This window comes from Uranotaenia lowii, unplaced genomic scaffold (genome assembly GCF_029784155.1).
Source record: "Uranotaenia lowii strain MFRU-FL unplaced genomic scaffold, ASM2978415v1 HiC_scaffold_305, whole genome shotgun sequence".
NCBI classification, from domain to species: Eukaryota; Metazoa; Arthropoda; class Insecta; order Diptera; family Culicidae; genus Uranotaenia; species Uranotaenia lowii.
Window position 1 is genome coordinate 202 of NW_026598207.1, and position 24,057 is coordinate 24,258.

Sequence of the window (24,057 nt, forward strand, 5' to 3'; positions counted from 1 at the left end):
AACAAAATCTTAAAATTTTAAAACAAAAGTTTAAAATCAATCATCGACATTTTCTTAAGACTACTGATAATTTTGAGTTCTGCGAAAAAATAATAGAAGTTTTCTATTTTCTATTTCTAAGACGTACCTAACTTACAATAATTTCTTGGATCGAAATACAAAGGACCAAAGAACTCTGACTCCTCGAAAATATGATTTTTTCGAAAAATAGTTTTCTCAGATTTTTTAGCTTTTGACAACTACTTGTCAAACAGTTGCCATAAGTAGGGATTGAACATAGTAATTTGAAATATACAAGGTAGGCCATTCCGCTCTATTTCGACGTATTGGTAAGAGGCCCCGAAAAATAGTAATGGAATAAACTGGCAAATGTATGGAATTTATCAAAAAAAAAACACATTTTTCTTAAAATTTACAAGAAATAAAATTATGAGAAATATATGCACTGATGCATTTTAATGTAACGAACAGTATTTGGCTTTTCAACACAGCTAAATGCAATATGCAATGGCTTTTTCTCGATTTAAAACTAAAATGTAATGATATTTTTGCCTTGTGGGGCCTTTTTTTCTTTGTGATTTGGATGAAAATTCATTTATCATATATTAAACACAGACAGAAGAAAATACTACATTGCTTGCTCTCCAAAAAGAAAGACAACGATGAAAATTACTACTCATTACTTATGATTCAGATTCGAAAATCCAATGCAAAAAATAGTTTCCGGTGATCCTGAAGAATCAATCTTTAATCTGAAGCCCTTTTCAAAAGAATCGAATGGCTATCGACGGAGAAATTAATAATTTTGATTGCTTTTTCATATAAAACTGCCAAATTTTCATAACTATTTTTATTGGTATGCAAGCATGCTGTGTATATACACGGAGCTTTCGAGTGAGGTTAAGCGCAATGACCTACCTGTTTGACCTACAAAATTTGACAAAAAAAAAAGCCAGAAAATGGTCAAATTTTTGTTCTTAGTGTCAAAGCAGTGTATTCAGTGGTTCTACCTTGATGGCTTAGTCTTTTTTTTTTTAATCTGGTTAATACATTGAATTGGATGAACATTTTTCCAATCGAAAAATTCAGTGTAAAAGTGAAAAACGCCAAAGAATCTATAAAATCAAACAAAACAATAATGAAACGCTACGGAAAGAATATGAATGTTCTATTTTGCATTACTCACCATTTAGAACTTTCATTTAGAACCGTTTAAGATACTATTTACAGTAGCAAAATCATCAGCAAATAAATGACATAAGTATTGTAAAACAAATGGATAGTTATCTGAAAATTTACGATATTTAGAATAACATGAAGTGATCGATAGTGTATCGATAGTGAGTATCGATAGTGAGAAATCATTCTCAATCATTCAAATCTTTGCTTCTAGAATCAGACCAGTTTGTCGGTTAAAGTATCACGGGTCTTTGGTTTTCTTATTGAAATTTTGAGGCATTAAACAAGTTTGAAATGTTTCACAACACTACGTACTACCTTAAATTTAACAATGCCATATTGATAAGAATTCGTACGCAGCAGAGGATTCATGTTGAAATCTTCATTTTCAATTTTTCCCGGGATCCCGGGAATTCCCGGGAAATGGATCGTCAGATTTCCCGATTCCCGGGAACGCTGAAATGGCCGGGAAATGAACACTCTACTGACAAGACAACATATCTTATCAATGCATTTTGAGGGTGATACGTTTTGAACAAATATCGAATTTAGTCAAACTGATCAATTTTAAAATTTTTACACGCCACATTACCAAAACCAGTCTGTCTTCCAAAATCAGTTGTTAACTAAGGCCCTTAAGGATCAGAGGAGCGCAAGTCCAAAATAATCAATTTTGAATTAAGTATACTTAACGATTCCTTATGTTTAAATGTACATTAGGTGCAAAACTTAATTTGTTTTTTAATTTTTTTTGAACACTATCGATTTAATTAAAACTGCTTAAATTCGAAAAATAAATGAAAAATCGAGCACCTTCACAATATTGAAGCGCGTCTTCTCTAAACAATCATATACGCACTTGCACCCCTCTGATCCCAAAAACCCTTAACTCTAATCCGCTCTTAATTGTCAATATGACACTTTTGGAAGTTTGGTGGCTGGTAACTTTATTCGGGTGCATCCAAATAAAAAGAAATCTTCGGGGACCATCAATGAATTCTCAAAATCTTTAATTTTGCATCACTACTTTTTTTATGGACGTAAACTAAAAGCTCAGTAAAAAAACTACCTAATCAGACCTTGAGTTGCAATTTGACACTTCACGCTTAAAACCGCTATATCTTTCTTGTTTTCCAACAGATTTTAAAAAAATTTATAGTTTGGAAACCTCGTAATGTAACTCAAATACCTATGTATTTCAGAAATTATTCATATAAAAACTTCAGTTTTCCGTTATTCAAAGTCTAGGAAAAAAATCCGAAAAAAACATGCTTCGGAAAAAAGATTGTAGATCAGCTAAGGAATGCTAAAAAAATGAGCTGAAGTTAGAAGCTATACGTTGCACATAAGTATATATATATTTTAAAATTTTTAAAGATCATGACCACCAAAAATGTAAAAAAGTGGTGTAAAACCCGTATTGCTCAATCAATGAACCGTCAAAATTGTTTAAATCACACCAGATAAAGTTGGCGTAATTTGGCACTTTTTCAAGCATTTTTATATTGTCGAAATACGAAACGCAGAATTTTCAAAGGTAGCTGTTTTTCTAATTTTTTATAAATTTGCAATTTTTTTTTTTAGATTTTCTTGCACTAAAACACAACTTTGCATTGGATTTCTGCAACTTTGCACTGGAAATATTCATCAGAAAGGCCATTTTGCCGATTCTAGTGGTGTTATTGAGAACCCTACCTACGTCTTTAGAATGGGTTTTGATTAAGAAGTGTAACTAAACAAAAATTGAGTTTGAAAAGAAAGATTTTAACTTCAATATTAGTTCATCGATTACTTATTCTATACATCGAAAAGTTCAGCACTATGTAACAGGTATGTTATTCTCACGATGGTCCACAGAATTAGCAAAACAAATCAAAAATCCTCTACCTTCTACTTATTACTAAACATTTTGATTTGAAAAATAAAATCGTCTATGTCGTTACAAATATTATGCTGATATGAAATATTCTTCAATAAACTTATTTCAGCTTCAATTAAATTTGTTTCCTTGTTCTTCTCAATGCTCAAAATTACTTTTTTTTAAAAAACAGGGTAAAGTTTTTATAAATTACCTAAGGCCATAACATTTACATTTTTCCAAGGTGCAATGAACTATGGGGATTGAAGACCAAAATCTGGTTAAAAAAAAACAAAAAATATACCTATCATTAGAGAAAATAAGCCGTTATAAATTAAATTTGTTGGGAAGTTATTTAAACGAAGAAAAAGTTGTGTAAATTGAGAGTGGGGTCTTTGGCCCAACAGAAATCTGCTTAAAACTGATATAAAACAACACAAAATGCTTTATTACTATCCTAGGGTGTTTTAATTGACTGACGATGAAAAATTTACAGAAATGTTACGAGTTTTACCCAAAAACTTTCCGAATGTTTATACAATTTATCATTTTTGACAAGTTTAGATTTTATCCGTTTTTACATCAATACTCCTCTTACATCTTTTTTTTTTGTTCAGATTGTATAATATTTTTAAGAGTATTCGAACTACTCGAACTAAAACAAATCTTTATCGCTCTATCCCCCACAGTTCGGAACCAGACACAAACGCCACTATGGCAGTAGTTTGTATCTGCCGGAGAGCTACATAATCCCGGGCGGCGGAGGGGACGAAGGCCAGCCGGACGATCGCTGGGGTCCCTGGAGCTCCCCTTCGGAGTGTTCTCGCAGCTGCGGCGGAGGTGTTGCCTTCCAGAGCCGCGAGTGTGACGACCTTGGGTAAGTACCATTATTTCAAGCATCATTACCAACACCCATCTTCGTTAATGAGAGGGCAATCGGAATGGGTGGTCTTTCGTTTCCAATGAAGCACAAATGTTTGCCTCTAGAGCTACAAACATCGGAGGATTAATTCTAAACATTTGCGTACTGTTTCTCTTCCATTCTCATCTTGATGCAAATTATGGAAAAATCTACAACACACAAACAATCCTTTCCGGGGTTTTTCCTTGCGGGAAAATGATTCGCGGAAAACCAATCTGCGCGCGGGTACGCGTAAACACTTCGGACATTCCTGACGCACCACGGCCACGAACGGAACAACAGTCCAGATGGTCAGCCGCGATGCCGGGGAGGAAGCAAAAAGTATTTCTCCTGCAACACTCAGGTACGTGTGTTTATATGATTTTAATTGTAGCCATTCGTAGCATCCAAAAACATTGGTGAGTTCATAGAGGGAAACTTTGAAGAGAAATCGTCAAATTGGCATTTATGAACTTAATTTATGCGTAAGGAATTGCAAGAGTTTCAAGGATTATAGGAACGATAAAATGCTCTTGTTCATTATAATGTAGGAAAAATCAAAGGAAAAATAGACTCCAAAAACCAGGCCAACCGGATCAATTTTGTCCACGCATCAGAAAATCAATTTCCCGTGCCACGACGATGAATGACGAGTTGGGTATCGTAGGACCTATCCCCAATACAAACGACCAATGGCCGGGCCGACATCGACCCCATCATCGTTAGTCAAATGTTTGATTTTAGAGATTGAAATATTTACGATTACCGTTTTCGTGCTCGAACATGCGTGTCTAATACAATGTTGCGCTTAAACATTGTTCCTTGGTCAAAGTGCGAAACCTGCTGGCCCGATGCGTTGGATGATGCTGCTACAGCTCGGAATCAACAATCGGATCATGCTGATTCACGAGCTCTATCTGTGTACACACCCACATACATACATACGTACATGCACACATACACTGGGCCTTTGTGCACACCTCGCTGTCCTATGGTGGTTGAGATAAAAAGCGCGAGGATTATAGTGCTCGTCGTAACAATTATTGCTTTCCTCAGCCTCCATTAGGTTCGAATATGTAAACCTCCTACTCTGTAACGTCCATCGGATGGGATGGATGATGCCGCGGTTCGAACAAGCTGGAAAATGATTATGTTTATTTAGCCATTTGAGCACATTCGCGCTCTCGGACTAATGTTTATGTTCGCGCTAATCGTAAACGGTTCAAATACACACAGCGAGGGTTTTTTCGTCCGCCCTCCTCCAGCTCAATGGAAGATGGTTGTGACTACGCACGGATCCATTCATCCTAGGTACCTATTGGGCAGCGAGTTGTCCTCGATTTATGGGATATCATCTCCCGGAGCGTTTGCTTAGTGTAGCCAATGGGTAAGGTCAATGCGACACGATTTATTGCCATGGAAGCTCTGGTTTTTTCTGCGCTAGGAACATGTCTGTGGTGATTGTGGCTAATTTTGGAAATAAAAACTCGATCCATACCCCGCCACAACTAAATGCTTTCTCAGAGAATACCGTAGACAGTAATTAGCCCTTTCACGGACGTTTTATGGCTATCTTACCCCTACTTATGTGAATATTTTGAATTCCTTTCTTCCAATCAGCATAGGAAGTCATGCCTTTAAACGCCTAAATTTATTCAATAAATTTGGTCTTCAGGTTGATTGGCTAACTAGAGAAATTTAAACCTAGCAGGACTTCACTTCCATTTCTCATATGCGCTGGAAACCATTGAACTTGATTCAGACAATTGATTCTGAGACTGATCTAAGAATTCGATTCCAAAGTGAACATATCTGTTTCTGAATTCTATCCCTTTATTCGTGAGAATGTATGAATTTCTTTAAAAAAAATATAACTTTGGCTAAGTCCTTCCTGTTAAAAAAATTAAATTTGAATCTGTTTCCTCAATCTTCTTTTTCGAGAGTATTTCTGTAGTCTGATCAGCACCTAAAAGCACAGAGAAACTGCTTTTTTGGAGCTCATATTTCAAGTCTTTAACCTACTTATTTTTCCCATAGAAAGGTCCACAAACTCAATGCTACACATATTTGCATATCTACATACACTGCCGGCCAAAAGTTTGGGATCACCCACTAAAAAACATGCAAATTTTGATCGTTCATATCTCAGCCGTCTTAGGACATATTGCAAATCTTCTGATCTCATTTGAAAGATAATGAGCAATAGCTATCTTGGAGGTATTTTGCCCAAATATAATGTTTTAGTTTTGAACTTAAAACTTAACCTAAAGTTATAACATTTTCCAAAAACCGCACTTAATATTCAAAGCCGATCATCTCGGGATAGGGTGGACCAAATCTCAAAATTTGAGTGGCATTAGAATTCCTGTTCTTTACTTCTCAAAACACAATCAAAAAATTTTAAGAAAAAATTCAAGAATGTATTTTTAATTAATAAAATAGACACTTGAGTTATCGTCCAAAAGTTTGGGATCACCTCTTTGTATGGTGAGTTTGGGATCATTCTTATAAAAACATGCAAAATTATTTTATTCATATCTTTCTCATCTAACAGCGTATTGCACATCTGAAGGGTTCATTTGGAAGCTAAGGAATTGTTGTTTTTTAATAAATTCATTCAAAAATTATATATACAAGTCAGGACCGTAGGAAGGGCCAACTTTTTGACAAAATTTTATTTCTTTTTTTTTTGCTTGAACAATGCATACATAAAGTATTCAGTAAAAAAAATCATTATTTAGGATTCAGTCATTTACATTATGAGTAAGGTATTTATTTTAAGCATTTTAAGTTCTTACATTCGAAAATAAATCCTTAAAGTTACCATTTTTTCCCAAGAAGTTTAAAGAAAATAAAATAATGGATTTGAAGATTTCATGCTGACAAAAAACTTTTTATTTTTTCCTAAATCGTAAGAGGACGAATCATCAAGTTAATAAAAATCCTCTAAAAATGAACATAATAGAAAAGAATAGAATATAAAAGATTATTTTCTCAAATAAGAAAGTAGTAAGCTAGTTGTTTTAAACCTCAAGCATGAACATTTGAGGCATTGATAAAAAATCCAAATATTTAGGAATAAAAGTAAGAGATGAGGTTTGCAGTTTAAATCTGATATATTTTCTTCTCTATAAATGAATAAATTCAAAGATTTTAGCTTGAAACTTTGTTTAAGAAGAATCTGCAATTTTAATAATGTAGAACATAAAACCAATAAAATATTTTCTCAGTTGAATTAAAAAAAACTAGTTTTCTCTAAAATAAATTTTATTTTCAATTTGTGATTTCTTCTGGTTTGTGTTCCAAACTATCTCTGATTGAAAATAAAATTTTAGTTTCGAATAATCAAAATTATGAAACTGTGCTCGTAATATGAATCTGTAATAGAATTCTCCCATTGATATTTTGATCTGGATTATAAAACTTAACCTCGAGCTGAATCTGAATTTATAATTTTGATTTCAAATCAGGCTACTGCATTTTGAACCCAAGTTTGAAATCTGAATTCGGAATTTGAAAACGATTTTTGTATCTAAGCTCCAGAGAATGATTCTTACTAATTATGAGCCAAAAAGCGAAATTTGGATCAGATTTCTCAACCAGGAATCGCGTATTTGAATTTTGAATTGTTGGTATTCAATGTGAATTCTTGCTTCAGTTATTTATTCGAAATTCAACTTGTGAATCTGAAGGAAAACTGCAAATCATCATGAAAGTTTCTTTAGATCCAATTCTGCATAAGAATCAAAAGTCGAAATTTCAAATCTTCCAAATGGTTTGATATTTTAAATACTTTCTTTTCATATTCCGAAAGGATTAGTTTGAACATAAAAATTGGAAATGCAAAACCGAGATTCGATCAGGATGTTCTTTAATGATGAACCAAACTGAAGTTTAGTAGCAATAAACTGGAATAACTGAATTCGAATTCGTGTCTGACATCGAATTTTAATGATTATAAGCAAATTTGGAACCAAAAAATCCGGAATTGTTCTAGCCTAAGCTTTGCATATATATTTTCCCAAATATACGGGCCGTGCTAATCCGGGATATTTCCTTAAATATCTGACAATATAAAAAATTTCAATAAAAATCATGAAGAAAAACACTTGATTTTTGTTTATCGACATACATTAGTCGTTCACATTAGTTATGATACATTTACTTAAAAAATGTGGGGAAAAAGTACATATTTTTTATGTCTCAATATGAATTTTAGTTTGGTTCTGAAAATAAAGTGCAAACATTCCGGCAAAACCTGGGAAATTTGTCAAGCTTAATCAAATCTGATTGGAATTTGATATTCGGTAATTTGAAACATGCCACATTCCCCTTAACAGAAAAAATAATCGAGAAATATCAGTGACAAATTTTAACAAAACATTATCGTGGGTTAAATGGGACATGTCCATAAAAGTGTTTAAAATCCCCCAAGATTGTTGAACATAAAATGAAACTGAAGAAAATTTACTTTTAAGATGATCCTAGAAGGAAGGAGTTAAAGGTTCTGCAAGAATTCTAAAAATACAAATATAAATTTTAATCGAATATTTTGACTTCTGGAGTTAGGAACTATCATCAACATTTCATCGAATAAGTGCGGGTGGCAAAAAGGTGATAACTGCATTTAAAATGATGGTTGCTAAAACCAACGCATTTTAATTTTTGGACAGTTTCTAAGTAGGTACCGTAATCCGGGGTAATATTGATCACTTTTTTCAATATATTTCGATTATTTTTTCTGTTGAGGGGAATGTGGCATGTTGTATATTTTTAAAACCAGTACTGGACTCCTATGAAAGTAAAACATGGATGCAGAAATTTATTAGACCTCTTTTAATTAAATTTAAAAATCGTTTTCGTCTCTGTTCAGAATATAATGCTTTGGGGTGACATTGATCAGTCTCTATTCTGACGGTTTTAACGAGTTTTCTTGAACAAAAAGGATACAAAACACCTTAATAATATTTAAAAATGCTAGTTTATCAATTTAACCTTGATTTTTAACGTTTTATTTTAAAAATATTCATAATTGAAAAAAAGAACTATGATGCTGCCTACTTTTAGGGGCAAAAATAATTATAATGGCTAAATAATTTGAGCTTAAAAATACAAATGAAATTTAGCCTTCACACATTCCCCTATGCCCTCCCACTATTTCCATTTTCATTTTTTCTTCAAAGTTAACGATTTGATAGGGTTCCTGTCCATTTGTAAAATACGGGCTTACTCTTGGAAAATGTCCTTATTTTTTAAATATCAAAAATTTATCATTAAATGGTCATAAAAATAGCACTCTAACTGTTCATATGCAAAGAAGAAAAGTTGTTCTTTCACATTGAACAACCCGTTTGCTTCTAAATGCTTTTTGGTATCATCAGGATAGCTGTTTGTTTGCGAGCCTTGTAAAAATAGATATTTTAAGATTTTGAAATTAGATATTTTACTAACAGAAAAAAAAATTTCAAATTCACCCAAATTTTGCCTATTTGATACTCAATTCATAGGCTTTCAAACGTAAAAAACAGATTTCAAAAAATCAAACTAACGACTGAGTTATTGATGATTATGTGGAAAAGTTTATTGTTGGTCAAATTTACCCCGGTGATCAATGTTACCCCGTTTTACGGTACATGAGTTTCTCATTACACAAGCAACTGTCCCTATTCACCCCACTTGAAGGTTAACAAAAAATAATGTTTGAAAATTGATAGTAAAAAACAATTTTAATATTAAATTTTTAAGGTTAACAAAATACATCACCTTAAACAAAACGTTTGCTAATGGGTACAGCAACATTTGACAGAAATATTACGAAAATAGTCCAAAATAGTTCAAAACTGTTCAGATTCTTCCATTTTACGGTGCTGTAAATGTTTCAAATGATTTTAAAGCATCAAAAAATCAATCAGTAATTATAAAACCAGAAAAAATATCTTACACACTATTTAAACAATAAAAACATTGAAAAAAGCAATTTATATTTGTTTTCATAAATGACTTAGCTAGATGTCAATAATGCTATTGTCCATGTAGAGGGATCAATTTGTATATTAAATTCCAATTCAGAAAAATTAAACCGAAAGCTTTAAGTATTAAGGTTAATTTGGAATGCAAATTCAACTTTCTTTTATCGCAGATTTAAACCATCGAAATTCCCGGAAATAAGAACCTATCAATTTGTGTATTTTCCAGAAAATCAGCCCCAATAATTCATTTCAAAAATGAGTTATCTCAATTACTTTCGAAGCTTGTCAAACCAACGCTTCTTTTAATCCAGCCAGTCCTACAGCTATCCTTGCACGCGCATCACCAAATCAAATTCAAGGGAAGTATGAAAGCAATTGTTAGATTTGGTGGTCAATCGCAATGACGTTCCTTGAATCGCTCTGATAAAGTGATCGCTTTATCCGATAATTCTTTTTTTTTTTGAATTTTGGATTGATACAATTCGATGAAGTCATCAATTTTACTCAGAAAAAGCTCATGAAAAGGATTATTTTCATAACCGAACGCTCCGAGCAGATTGAAACAATTCCATTCGATTCGAAAGGCTTCACACATGTGATCGTTTTCCGTGTGTGCCAAACAGGCGGCGGCAACGCTATTCAAACCGTATGGAGCACATCTTTTAGATTTCCCCTTTTTTTCCCCTCGTTTTGACCGATTTAAGCTTTTTTCCTCGGATTTCAGCTTTCGTCTCCTATCTTCTCAAGGTAAAAAAAGCTTAAATCTGAGGAAAAAAAGCTTTAAAACGAGATTCACGACCACTCATTTAAAAGATGTTGGTCACACGATACATAGACAAAACGTGTAACGTTGCCTCCCTCTGGTGCCAAAGCGAGCGAAGGATGGCTGGAGAATTGCTATGAGGTCAAATTTTTTCATAGCAGTCTTCAGCCTTAGCTAAAACGCCTGAATGTAGACTAAGAAGTTTCTTTCAAATTTCTAACAAAGACCGAATAGGGCAGCCAAAATTAAAATCAGGCAAAATTGATATTGAAAATTATGTGTTCTAAAAAACCCCTTTAATCGGTATGAACGAATCAATTTGTGTTCAAAAATGCTGTTAAATGTGAACATGGAAAACGAGAATTACCGAAACAGTGTTACTGAAAAAAGTTTTGAAGTTTCATTATGGTTCATAACAGCACAACTCAACTACACATAAACCATCTTCCCAATCATCATCTTTTATCCCAACAATGGCTCACATTGTTTCCTGACCATTTTTTATGCGCATCCACCAAAAAAAAGCAAACGCAGCAAATCGAGATAAATTTTGTCAAAACAGTTCGTAGAAGACAATGAAAACAAAATGTACCACCATTCATATCAGCGTCACCGCGTCGTCTGTTTCCTTCCATTCATCCGGGGCACTTTCCGGGAAAGGACAGGAAACAAATAATCGCATATCAGTACCTAACTATGATGCAGGAAGCAGCTCTTCTTGGTCGCTACTGGTAGCATTTACGTATGTCCGTTCAACCACACGTGTGCAGACAGGTTATTCAGGGGAACAGTTTGTAAAATTCCAGCACTCTTTTGGCAATGTGATAAAAAAAAATCTTAAATGGACCAGTTTGATGACGACGCCTCTTCATGAATGAAATCGCTCGAATGAAGGTAAAATCTTTCACCGAACCACAGACGAGAACGATCGAAATCCAATAATTGTATCGATAAATTTTATTACGTCAAAGGACACATATTCAATAGCTTTCAGTTCTTTTCCTGCTGGTGCCGAATCGTCGTCTGTCTTGTCGGTCATCCAACGACCACTAGCGGATTGTTCGATGGAGCTGTCTCCTAGATAGGAACGTCCGACGCTATGTAAAAATAAACGTTAGGTGTAGCCGGACATGAGAAAAAGACCAAAACATAGACAACAGATTGATAAAGTGAAAAGAATTTTTAACGTCTGGTAAAGCTCTATTTAATTCTAAGTCTCGTAACGTCTATTTCCTGTGGGATTGAGTTATCCATAAGGTTAGTTATTTTGAAGGGCTTGTTCACAAAATATCTACAAAATTTTACATACAAAATTTCTTACAAATTGGATGTGATTTTTCACAAGCTTTGATGCTTTTTTGAAGTGCGCCGCCTATTTAAGGAAGCTCCCCCAGAGAAAAATTCCTCGAAGCAAAAAGTTCGTCCTTGTTTGGAACATGAACTATCTGCTGTGATGGTCCGGTGTCGCAGCAATGCATGCATCAGCACTTTTTCAACACAAAACACAACAAACTCGGTTCCAAGAGGGACACCCCGATACCAAGCCAGCTCCTGCTGGCTGTGGTGGTGGCAAGAACTGATGGCAGCCCTCGCTGAGTCAGCCAAAATCAACTGCTGCCGTTGTGCTGGAAAGAAGTGGAAAAATGATTCCATTACCGGGCGTGCAGCTATTCTTCTTTAGACTGACTCCTTGCTTGTGAGAAGAACGACGGCAATTGCAACACCATATTCCATTACATCAATGATGCTGCTTTACAGTTTCTCTCTTCTGGGGGGACATCACGACGAGTCCATCGAGAGCTTCGAACTCAAGGCTTCTGGGGCGAACGAGGGAACACTTCCCGAGATTGGTTTATTAGAAAATCGGTGAATATTTTGAACGACTTTTTGCTACTGCATTTCTCGACTTCCTCTGCAGCATCTCGTCAGATATGACTAATGATAACGATTTTTCACTCTTCACTTCCCTCGGTTGAAATTGATTTTTCTTTCCACTTTTAACCGTTGACTCAATTTCATCAAGCATGTATCGGTGACGAAATTGGATAACTGATTTGCGCTTCATTTCCTGCAGGATTGCCCGGAAGGAGAACCGGATTTCCGCAAGCAGCAATGTTCCGAATATAATAGTGTCCCTTTTGAGGGCCATCGATACCAATGGGTGCCGTACACGAAAGCTCCCAATCCGTGTGAGCTTAACTGCATGCCAATCGGTGAACGCTTTTATTACCGACACAAATCCAAGGTTACCGATGGAACTCGGTGCAGTGATGAGTCATTCGATGTCTGCGTCGATGGCACCTGTCAGTCGGTGGGTTGTGACATGATGCTTGGTTCGAATGCCAAAGAGGACAAATGCCGTAACTGTCAGGGAGATGGAAGCGGTTGCAAAACGGTTACCGGGTTGCTGGACATGAACAACCTTCAGGTCGGCTACAATGACCTACTGCTGATCCCTAGTGGTGCTACTAACGTAATGGTCAGTGAACGCGGGCCATCTAACAACTACCTGGCCATCCGTAACCTCACCGGGTTCTATCATCTGAACGGCAACTACCGAATCGACTTTCCGCGTACGATTCAATTTGCAGGCAGCGATTGGCATTACGAACGAAGACCCCAGGGTTTTGCTGCCCCCGATAAGCTGACCTGTTTGGGTCCAACGACAGAAGCCGTCTATCTGGTTCTCCTATCTCAAGATCGAAACGTCGGAGTCAACTACGAATACAGCGTAGCCTCGAAATCGGCTCCAGTTGACGAAAGAGACAGCTATTCGTGGACGTACACCGCCTTCGATACCTGCTCGGCAACTTGCGGTGGAGGAATTCAGCATAGGAACGTTACCTGTAACAGTCGCACCACTCTGAAACAGGTCGATGACGGTCTTTGCGATACGGGATCCAAACCGGTGGAATCGCAGCGTTGTGGTCAGGAGTCGTGTCCACCTCGGTGGGCCGAAAGCAACTGGAGTAACTGTTCGATGCCGTGTGGAGGCGAAGGCAAGCAAACTCGTGAAGTCTATTGTGAACGTATTTCTGGCGAAGGGTAAGTAAGTTAACCAAAAAGATTGCAACCTTTAAAATATAAATATCTTCCAGGGTACCGATAACTGTTGATGATGCTGTGTGCCTGGAGAAGGTTGGCAACAAACCAGCCACCGAACAGGAGTGCAATAGGGGCACCATTTGCCCGGAATGGTTCATCGGAAAGTGGACACCTGTAAGAACTTGTCTTCCGATAGCTGTTTTTCGTTTTAATCGAAAACGTTCTTGTTTTCTAGTGCAACAAACTTTGCGGAGAAGGAGAACAGACCCGAAAGGTAACGTGCTTCCGAAAGGAAAATGGTCGCATAACTGTGCTAGACAATAGTGAATGTCCAACGGAACAACCCGCGGAAAAGCAAACCTGTATGCTACGACCCTGCGAGGGAGTTGATTACATTGCATCTTCCTGGAGTGGGGTAAGTTTCTATAAAACAAAACCAATCAGATTAATCACTGATTCTCAAAATTATTCTAAATACAGTGTGAAGAGTGTGGTTCAACCTCGGAGACACGAACGGTGCACTGTGCGAGCAAAACGGGAACAATCTACGATGACAAGTTTTGCGCAAACCGGGAGCTACCGGAGCTAAAGCGAGAGTGTCAGTACGTTCCGTGTGAATATCAGTGGTTCTCATCACAGTGGAGCAAGTGTTCTGCTATTTGTGGTAAAGGTATTCAAACGAGAACTGTCGTTTGCGGAGTGTTTGATGGTCAGTCACTGAAACGAGCCGATGACGATTACAAGTGTGATGCCGATCAGCGCCCGACCAATGAGCAGGAATGTGAGGGGCCTGCTGAGTGTCCAGGCCAATGGTTCACTGGTCCATGGACTGATTGTACAAAGGACTGTGGCGGTGGATTCAAATCTCGTAAAGTGCTTTGCATTGCAAATGGAACTGTAGTTCCAGAGACCAATTGCAAAATCGATACGATTGAACTGAGTACAGAATCGTGTAACAGCCATGATTGTACGGACGATGAAACAATTCCTGTCGACACCACGGCAACACCACTGGAAGATGATTACGATGATGAAGAATGGTGTGAAGATGATGAGGAGTCATCGTCCGAGTCTCCAGATGACATTCTTATGGTTACCGAAGACACTTCGTTGGTTGATGGTATTGACCTGGAATCAACGCATGCAACTACAGATTCATCATTGGAAACTGACGAAATGATGTTGAGTGATGCTACTGGATTCGAAACTGGAGCAACAGATTCAGACGCAACCACGGATATTTCTGTAGTGGAAGGGTCAGGATTGTTTGATCTTCGTATTGGTGACGATGATGAAGGGTCAGGTGCACCTATCGATTCTTCTACGCCTAGTGCCAGCGAAAGTTCCATCAGTACTGATGCTGGATCAACTGACTCAACCGACATTTCAGGTTCGACGGAGACTGTATCTGAAGGATCTTCTTTGGATGCACTCTCTTCGATCAAGGTAACCGATTCGTCATTAGACACATCCAGTGATGGAATCGAAACTTCCTCAGAGCTGGCAGCTACAGGATCTACAATTTCGTCTCTGAGTAGTACTTCTGATGACACGAGCTCTGTAGCATCTTCGACCGTTGACGCTACCTCAGAATCAACCGGGATCGATTCAACGACTGCTTCAGAAACAACAGATGCAAGTTCAAGTACATCTGAAACAACTGATGCTAGTTCTACAGTCGATACGTCGTTGTCGTCAGATGACTCTACAACCGATGCAGTTTCTTCAACCGATTCTTCAACGGTTGCATCCAGTGAAACCGTGTCAGATTCAACAGACACCTCGACTGACAGTTCTGATAGCTCATCAGATCAAAGCACAGACCAATCTCCGAGTGGCAGCTCAACAACAGAAAGCATTGGAGAAACTTCTGATTCGTCAGATGCGACAGACACGGATTCCACTGACAGTTCCGTTGCAGTTTCTGAGGAATCTGATGCAACAGAAGCGACACAATCTACAGGTCCTACCGAATCCACCGTCACAGAGGAAACGGTATCAACTGAGGAAACTCCTACGACTGAAGCGCAATCAACAGATTCTACCGTCAGTGGCGCAACAGATGCTTCAACAGAGAGCGTTTCGGATGTTAGTGATCTTTCAACAGAATCATCTACCGACGTTGAGTCGAGTACATTCGATATCTGGATGCGAGAGGGAGAGGATGACGAAACCAGTACGCCTTATTCGCTTTCAACCATTCTTTCGAAAGAACAAAAACCACGCAAATGTAAACCGAAACCTAAGACTCCGCCACAATGTGCATCGTCTAAATTCGGATGCTGTCCAGATAATAAAACGAAAGCATCTGGACCATTCGACGAAGGATGCCCTGTTCCGGAAACATGTAAAGATACAAAACATGGCTGTTGTCCAGATGGAGTGTCGCCTGCCAAGGGTCCAAAGAACAAAGGTTGCCCGAAATCCGATTGCGCTGAAACGTTGTTCGGTTGCTGTCCAGATAAGATTACACCTTCCGAGGGTAACGATAACGAAGGCTGTCCGGTGGAAACAACAACTGTCGGTGGTTGTATCATCACGAAGCATGGCTGCTGTCCCGATGGAGTTACCGCTGCCAAGGATCCAAAGAACAAGGGTTGTCCCGGAGTTGAAGATCAGAAGAAAGAAGATGAGAAACCAGTTGAAGAGCCGAAAGGATGTTCCGCTTCACCACACGGTTGCTGCAGCGATAACGTTACAGCAGCCACCGGACCGAATGGTGAAGGTTGCCAGATGTGTTCGACTGAACCATTCGGGTGCTGTCCAGATGGAAAGACCCCGGCTCACGGATACCATGGCGAAGGATGCTGTTTGGAAACACCATACGGTTGCTGTCCGGATAACATTAACCCGGCGAGAGGACCCAGTTTGGAGGGATGTGGATGCGAGTACTCACCGTACGGGTGCTGTCCGGATAATGCTACCTCAGCTCGAGGACATAACAACAAGGGATGTGGTTGCCAGTATTCTGACTTTGGTTGCTGCCCTGACAAGGAGACTGATGCACAAGGACCTGGCTTCGAGGGTTGTCCTTGTCATGCGTTCCAATTTGGTTGCTGTCCCGATGGAATTACAGCGGCCAAGGGTCCACATAACCATGGCTGCCACTGTTCCTACAGTGAGTTCAAGTGTTGTTCGGATGGTCAAACTGCTGCCCAAGGGCCGAACTTCGAGGGATGCACGTGTGCCACCAGCAAGTACGGCTGCTGTCCAGATGGTGTTAACGAAGCTCAAGGCAGCAAGTTCGAAGGCTGCGAAGTGGTACCGGAATCTCCACAGAAAGCATGCGTGCTCAAAAAGGATATGGGAAGTTGTCACAACTATACCGTCAAGTACTTCTTCGACGTTGAATACGGCGGTTGTGGTCGGTTTTGGTACGGAGGCTGCGAAGGAAATAAGAATCGATTCGACACGGCCGAGGACTGTAAGCACATTTGTGAGGCACCGGAAGGCAACGAAAAGTGTCACTTGCCGAAGATCACTGGACCTTGCACCGGATACTACCCTATGTGGTACTACGATTCGGACAGGAACCAGTGTTCCCAGTTTACGTACGGCGGATGTCTTGGAAATGCAAACAGATTCGAAACGATCGACGAGTGTAAGGCGTCGTGTGTCGTGGACGATTCTCAGCGTAAGTTATTTGTTTGATAAATGGATGGGATTTTTTATTCTACCTTGGTTTGAACTTACAGCACCTTGTGAGCAGCCCCAGGATGCTGGACCATGTAATGGAACGTTCGAGCGGTGGTCTTACGACAAGGAACGAGATGCGTGTGTACCATTCCACTATGGAGGATGCAAAGGCAACAAGAATAACTATCCAACGGAAAGTTCCTGCGACTATCACTGCAAGAAGCCGGGAGTTCACAAGCGTGAGTACTGGGTGGCAAGGATTTGCCGATTTGTTAATGTTCCTCCTATTTTATGGTTGTGGCATAGAGTTAGATCTAACTTCAAATATTGTTTCTATTACCAATGCACGATCTTAATGCTTTTTAAATATAAATGTAAACACAGCGAGCTGCAATCTGCCAATGGACGCAGGTAGATGTGACAGCAAGTTGGCTCGCTGGTACTTTACTAGGGATGAAAATAAATGCATGCCTTTCTACTACACTGGTTGTGGTGGCAATGATAACCAATTCATTTCGCTGGACCAATGCGAAGAGCAGTGTCCACCGAAAGTCGGTAAGTTTAAGCAGCTATCAGAAGAGTTGTTGAGCTTTATCGAGAGCTGGAATGTTTCAACAAAATTTGAATGGACTATCTTTTGTTTGGCTGAAACGATAACATTCCAACTGTGATACAAAATTGTTCGAAGAAAATTACTAACTGGATCTGGTGCTTGTACATACTAATGATAAACTCGAATTATTAAAAAATCGGCTTCTAACATCTAATTTGTCAACCGTTACAGAGAAAGACATCTGTTTCCAACCGGCGGAGATCGGCGAGTGTCAGAATTACACCGCTCACTGGTACTTCGATACAAAAGAGGCTCGCTGTCGGCAGTTCTACTATGGGGGATGTGGCGGCAATGGAAACAACTTTGGCGATGAGCAAGCCTGTATCAACCGTTGTGTCCATGGAGGTGAGAAACCAGCGGAACCGGAACGACCTCATGTTCCGGAAACACCTGTACGGGAGCGCTTCGATACCCAGAGTTGCTTCTTGGAGATGGATTCAGGCAATCGAGAGTGCACAGAGTGGGAACGACGGTACTTCTACGATCGCAGCTCAGGAACTTGTACAGAATTTACGTACACTGGTTGTGGCGGTAACGAAAATAACTTCCACAGCTTTGAAGAGTGTGACGGTGCTTGTGGTCGAGTTGAGGACGCTTGTGGACTTCGACCTGCGTATGGTCGCTGCTCGGAGAATGAGACTAGGTGGTACTACGATGGGCGCAGTCAACGGTGCCATTCGTTTACATTTAGCGGCTGCCAAGGTAACGCCAACAATTTCTACTCGGAACAAGAGTGCGAACAGCAGTGCAGACCACGTGAGCAGGTTCCTCCTGAGCAACCAGATGTTCGACCACCAGTTTCCGTTAGCATTTGTGATGAGCCTTATGAGTATGGCACGGGAGGCGATCCGAAGATCGTGTATGTCTTCAACAAGGAACGAGCAACGTGTGAGCAAAATTATTACAGCGGTGAAGGAGGCAACGGAAACCGATTCTCATCTCACGAGCAATGCGAACGAGTTTGCGGCGAATACCGAGGAATAGGTTAGATCGAGCGTTTTAAACTGAAGTCGGTTGAAGGACTCTCAATGTTTTTTTTCTCTTCAGATGTTTGTAGGGAAGCGAAGGATTCGGGTCCGTGTGATGAGGAACATCCGAGATTCTACTTCGATTCGCGAACGAGAAGATGCCATGAGTTCAACTATAGCGGCTGTGAGGGCAACGGTAACCGGTTTGTCACCATTGATGAATGCGAATCGACGTGCTCTGGTTCTCAAGGTAGGTTTATAGGCATAGCTGTGATCATTATTTCTAACCCATTGAAAAAGTTGTTCGAAGCGAAAATCTGCAAAGTGCACAGGAAGTGTGTACACTTCCGGTCAACGTCGGCCTATGCGAAGGGAAGCAGCCGAACTATCAACGACGGTGGTACTACGATTCGGAACGGGAGACTTGTTTTGCGTTTATTTACAATGGATGTTCCGGAAATCGGAACAATTTCCATTCGTATGAATCATGCCGCGATTTTTGCGGTTACGTTGTGTGTAAGTTGATGACAAGGTGGTCTGTGGGAAATCAGTCGTTCGCTAAACCCTGACCTATGGGGCACTGTCTACTTATTCACGAATATCATGAAACAGTCAACTTAACTAGCTTCTTCGGTTGCATTGAAACATCCACAACATCGCTAACTTGTGAGGGTTCAGTTCTATCCTATCGAACTATTGGCTTATATGACACACATTTGCATTTATGTGCTAGCAAATTGTCAATCAATGTCTTGGGACTCATTGATCATTTCATAAGAATATTATACAAACTCTCTATTACTCTTCGCAACTGTGTAAGGCTTTGAATGGTTTTCAGGTATACAATCACATCACATGTCAATGGATACTGGAGGAGCTCGCTGCTAACCACTTTCACTTTTAACCAAATAGTCTAACATAAAATGTGTTCTATACCTCGGACTTATCGCTTTTGTTCATTGCAGTTGACCCCGCGGTGGATCCATGCCAGGAATACATCGAGGAATGCGATCGCATCCACTGCCCATACGGAGTTGCCCGATCGTACGACGCACACAACAATTGCGAACGTTGCTCTTGTGAGGATCCTTGTGCCAACACACGCTGTCCTTCTGGAACCGAATGTGCCGTGGATTTGCAGAGCGACCACCGAGATGACAGCGTATTCGTAGCTATTTGCAGACCAACCAGTAAGGATGGCGAATGCCCACGTTTGGCAAATGCTACTATCTGTCAGGATGCTTGCCGCACTGATGCCGACTGTCGAAGCGATAACAAGTGTTGCCAGGCTGGATGCGCAACGGTCTGTGTTCCACCAGTTCAGCCTGAGGTCGAGCAACCTCCGCCCTATGAACCGGGAGTACCAGCTCCGCCATCTCTGGAACCGGTCCCTGAAGAAGACTTGGACATTAAGTCCGAGGAAGGTGGCATTGCTACACTGCGCTGCTACGCTACTGGATTCCCGCCTCCGTCCATCCGATGGAAGAAGGGTGAAGTTGTGGTAAGTAAAGTTATCATTTGACCAATGGATAAGTATGTACTGACCAGTGGGGTTGATCCAACAGCTCAACACCAACCAAGGACGGTTTGTCTTGACATCGAATGGAGATCTTCAGATTGTGCAGCTACATCGCACTGACAGTGGTACTTATGTATGTATCGCGGACAACGGAATCGGCGAACCGGTTCTGCGTGAGGTTAAACTTCAGGTTAACGGTAAGCTTATCTGTTTGATTTTTGTTTCACTGTTCCATTCTCTGTTTCTTCCAATAATACTTACTCTAAACCTTACTGTTCGAATTTGTTTCATTAACACTGTTGTGGTGCTTGGTTTGCGGTTCACTGAAATCACTATCGCTGCTTCCTTAAAATGCTGCACGTGCTTTTGACAATGTCGTTAAACATAAAATACTAGATCCTGTTCCACGAGATGCCTACATAGTAGGTACGAACAGTACAGAGGTGGTGGAACTAGATCAACCAGCTACGTTACGCTGTCCAGCCGGAGGTTATCCGAAACCAATCGTAACCTGGTGGAGGGACACACTAATGATGCCCATCAAGCTTATCAATCGTGACTACTCGCTTCAATTCACCCGGGTTCGGATGACTGATCTGGGTCCGTACGTTTGCCAGGCATACTCTGGTGCCGGAAAAGGTATCTCCAAGACGGTTACCCTCAAAGCTTACGGCCCAGTTCAGATCACTGATCCGGTGGATGAAAAGTATCTACGTTATATTGTCCATACGCGCCCTACACTTCCTCCTACTCACCGACCTTGGCCCGGTTATCATCCTCGACCCACTCCGCCTGCAGTGTTTACCCCTGCTCCACCGCCAACGCGAAGACCGGAACCAGGTAAGTTTTTGGTTTGATGCTTTAACTACTTCTGTGAAGCTTTTCGTGTGAGCTATTCAAATGCCAGTTTTTAACTGAACAACTTCTCCCTACTCAATACACAACTTCAATGTTCGAAGATCCTAATGGTGAGGTTGAAAATAGGGATCACTAAAATTTTTATATCAACAAATTATAACGCTCGTGTGTTATTTCGCAGTTCCAGTGTCTGCGCGACAGGAATTCCCCTTCGGCAATCAGTTCGCTCCGAACAGCAATGTCACGATTCGTTGCATGGTCGATGGGTATCCGAGGCCCACGGTCAACTGGTACAAGGATGGCCGATTTATGGAACCTACCAACCGTATTCACATCGAGGAGGACAACACGCTGCAGATCTTTGGGGCATTGCCGACAGATGCCGGTGCCTACAAGTGCCTAGCAAGGAACGAACATTCCGAAGCGTTCGAGGAGAACACCATCCGGGTGGAAGGTATGTTTGAAGGTTTTTTAGAAGATTTTTCAACGGGTTTCTCTAACAATTATTCCATCAACAGGTGTCTACATACCAGCAGGTTGCACGGATAGTCCGTTCCTGGCCAAGTGTTCCCTGATCGTTCAGGCACGGTTCTGTAACCACAAATACTACGCCCGGTTCTGCTGCAAGTCGTGTACGTTGGCAGGCCAGCTACGTCACTAGGATTTCGAGGAAATTGTTTTGATGTGTTCTTCACCACAATGTGAATAGCGAGCAATGTGCGAATGTTCCGATTATGTATCTACGAGTGTGCTATACAGTAAATGAGTGCAATGAAGAGTGCCAGCGTGAATGTTGATAACGAGCAATAGATTATAAGTCTCTATACTTTAAGTTTTTTCACGATTCGGACAAACCCCAAAAAAAAAAAAAACGATCGAACGAAAGTTTGAAAATTCGAACAAAATTTCCAAAACATTATTTTTAGTCAATTCTAACTCTGCAAAGTGCAACTGTGTTAGGGCTCATGATTGTAACCAGAACGATACACGTCGAAAAAAAAAACACTGGAAACTACTAGACAAACGCCCGCTTTGTTTTTCGCATGCGCATAATTCAACCAATCGTGTATTAACTTATGTAAAAGTATGTTAGGAAATGCTAAAAACCAAATCCATAAATGATAAAAGAAAGGGCAACAGCACCAGTTTATTAAATGTTATAATGATGCATTAGTCGAGAAAGTAGAAGAGATGTAAACATAGCTTCCCATTTACCAGAAATCATTTTCATTCAAAGGTAGATGAACGTTATTTAACGAACACTTTTAGTTTCCCCAAATAATCTTGTGTTACACTGTTAGCAGCAGACAGGATTCAGATCGACAAATTGTAACTTCGAAACCTGAGCTTTTCCTTCGGCAATGTGCTAAATTCTTGACGCGTTATGTGTAGAAATGAATGAAATCAATGCCATCGTTTACCTAAATCAATAAGTAGCCTTAATAAAATTAATGAAGAACATACATAAAATAAAAACCGTGCTTAAATACTCACACATAATATCACCGTTCACTTGGAGCTGTATTGTCGTTGAATGTCTGCTTTAACACTAATCGTACCGGAGGTGGTCAAATGACAGTTTTGTTTAACTTAAAATGATGATTATGCTTAATATAACTTTTTTCTCAAATTCAACTACGGGACTATTTTTTTTAAATGCAAGTATTTTTTGCATTTTTATAATTTTTCAATGATTTGTGGTTTTCAAATAACGCATGTGATATACCTATCAAATGACGGCAAAAACCTTTTTCGCTAAAACTCTCTTGTTTTTCAACCGATTTATTCTTAATTTAATGTTTAAGAAAGCTTTTAATCTCAAATATCAAATTTGACTCTTATACAATTTCCAGCTACAATCATTTATTTTAAAATTATTCAAAGTCCAAGATTTAAAAAAACATGCTTCGGGAAAAAGGCTGTTAATCAGTAATTAAGTGCTCGAAAAAAATACACTTAGTAGGTACCGTAATCCGGGGTAAGATTGATCACTTTTTCCTATATATTTCGATTATTTTTTCTGTTAAGGGAAATGTGGCATGTTTTATATTTTTAAAACCAGTACTGGAATCCTATGAACGTAAAACATGAATACAAAAATTTATTAGACTACTTTAAATTTGGTTTAAAAATCGATTTCGTCTTTGTTCAGAATTTGATGCTTTGGGGTGACATTGATCAGTCTCTATTCTGACAGTTTTAACGAGTTTTCTTGATCATTAAGGATACAAAACACCTTCATAATATTTTCATATGCTAGTTTATCAATTTAACCTTGATTTATTTTTAATTTTTTTTTATATCGAAAAAAGATCTATGATGCTGCCTACATTTAGGGGCAAAAATTATAATAATTGCTAAATTGTTTGAGCATACAAATACAAATGAAATTTTACCTTCACACATTTCCCTATGCCCTTCCACTATTTCCATATTCATTTTTCCTTAAAATACATCGATTTGATAGGGTTCCTATCCATTTTCCCAACACGGGCTTACTCTTCGAAAATGTCCTTATTTATCAAAAATCAAACAGTTATTCTTCAATGACTATAAAAATAGCACAATAACTGTTCATATACAAAGAAAAAAGTAGTTCTTTCACATTAGACAACTCGTTTGCTTCTAAATGCTTTTTGGTATCATCAGGATAGCTGTTTGTTTGCGAGTCTTGGAAAAATGGATATTTAAAGATTATGAAATTAGATATTTTCTAATAGGAAAATAAATCAAATACAAACCATTTTT

General features: G+C 39.2%; 1 protein-coding gene across 4 annotated transcripts; it reads left to right on the forward strand.

Moving 5' to 3' along the window:
- The first annotated feature begins 3,728 nt into the window (after nt 1-3,728).
- On the forward strand, nt 3,729-22,322 carry LOC129759887 (papilin-like). Of its 4 annotated transcripts, XM_055757442.1 has the most exons (15): nt 3,729-3,914; nt 4,242-4,302; nt 12,745-13,715; nt 13,769-13,889; nt 13,951-14,130; nt 14,196-17,349; nt 17,411-17,590; nt 17,736-17,906; nt 18,136-18,948; nt 19,012-19,182; nt 19,898-20,433; nt 20,498-20,648; nt 20,848-21,291; nt 21,491-21,763; nt 21,828-22,322. In XM_055757442.1, exons 3-15 carry the CDS (start codon nt 12,874-12,876, stop codon nt 21,968-21,970), a joined length of 7,179 nt encoding a protein of 2,392 aa, XP_055613417.1. In that variant the 5' UTR covers nt 3,729-3,914; nt 4,242-4,302; nt 12,745-12,873; the 3' UTR covers nt 21,971-22,322. The 4 variants fall into 4 exon arrangements, with proteins under 4 accessions (XP_055613417.1, XP_055613419.1, XP_055613416.1 ...); XM_055757444.1 differs by lacking the exons at nt 3,729-3,914; nt 4,242-4,302; nt 20,848-21,291 and having other exon boundaries at nt 12,747-13,715; XM_055757441.1 differs by lacking the exons at nt 3,729-3,914; nt 4,242-4,302; nt 17,736-17,906 and having other exon boundaries at nt 12,747-13,715.
- The last annotated feature ends 1,735 nt before the right edge of the window (nt 22,323-24,057 follow it).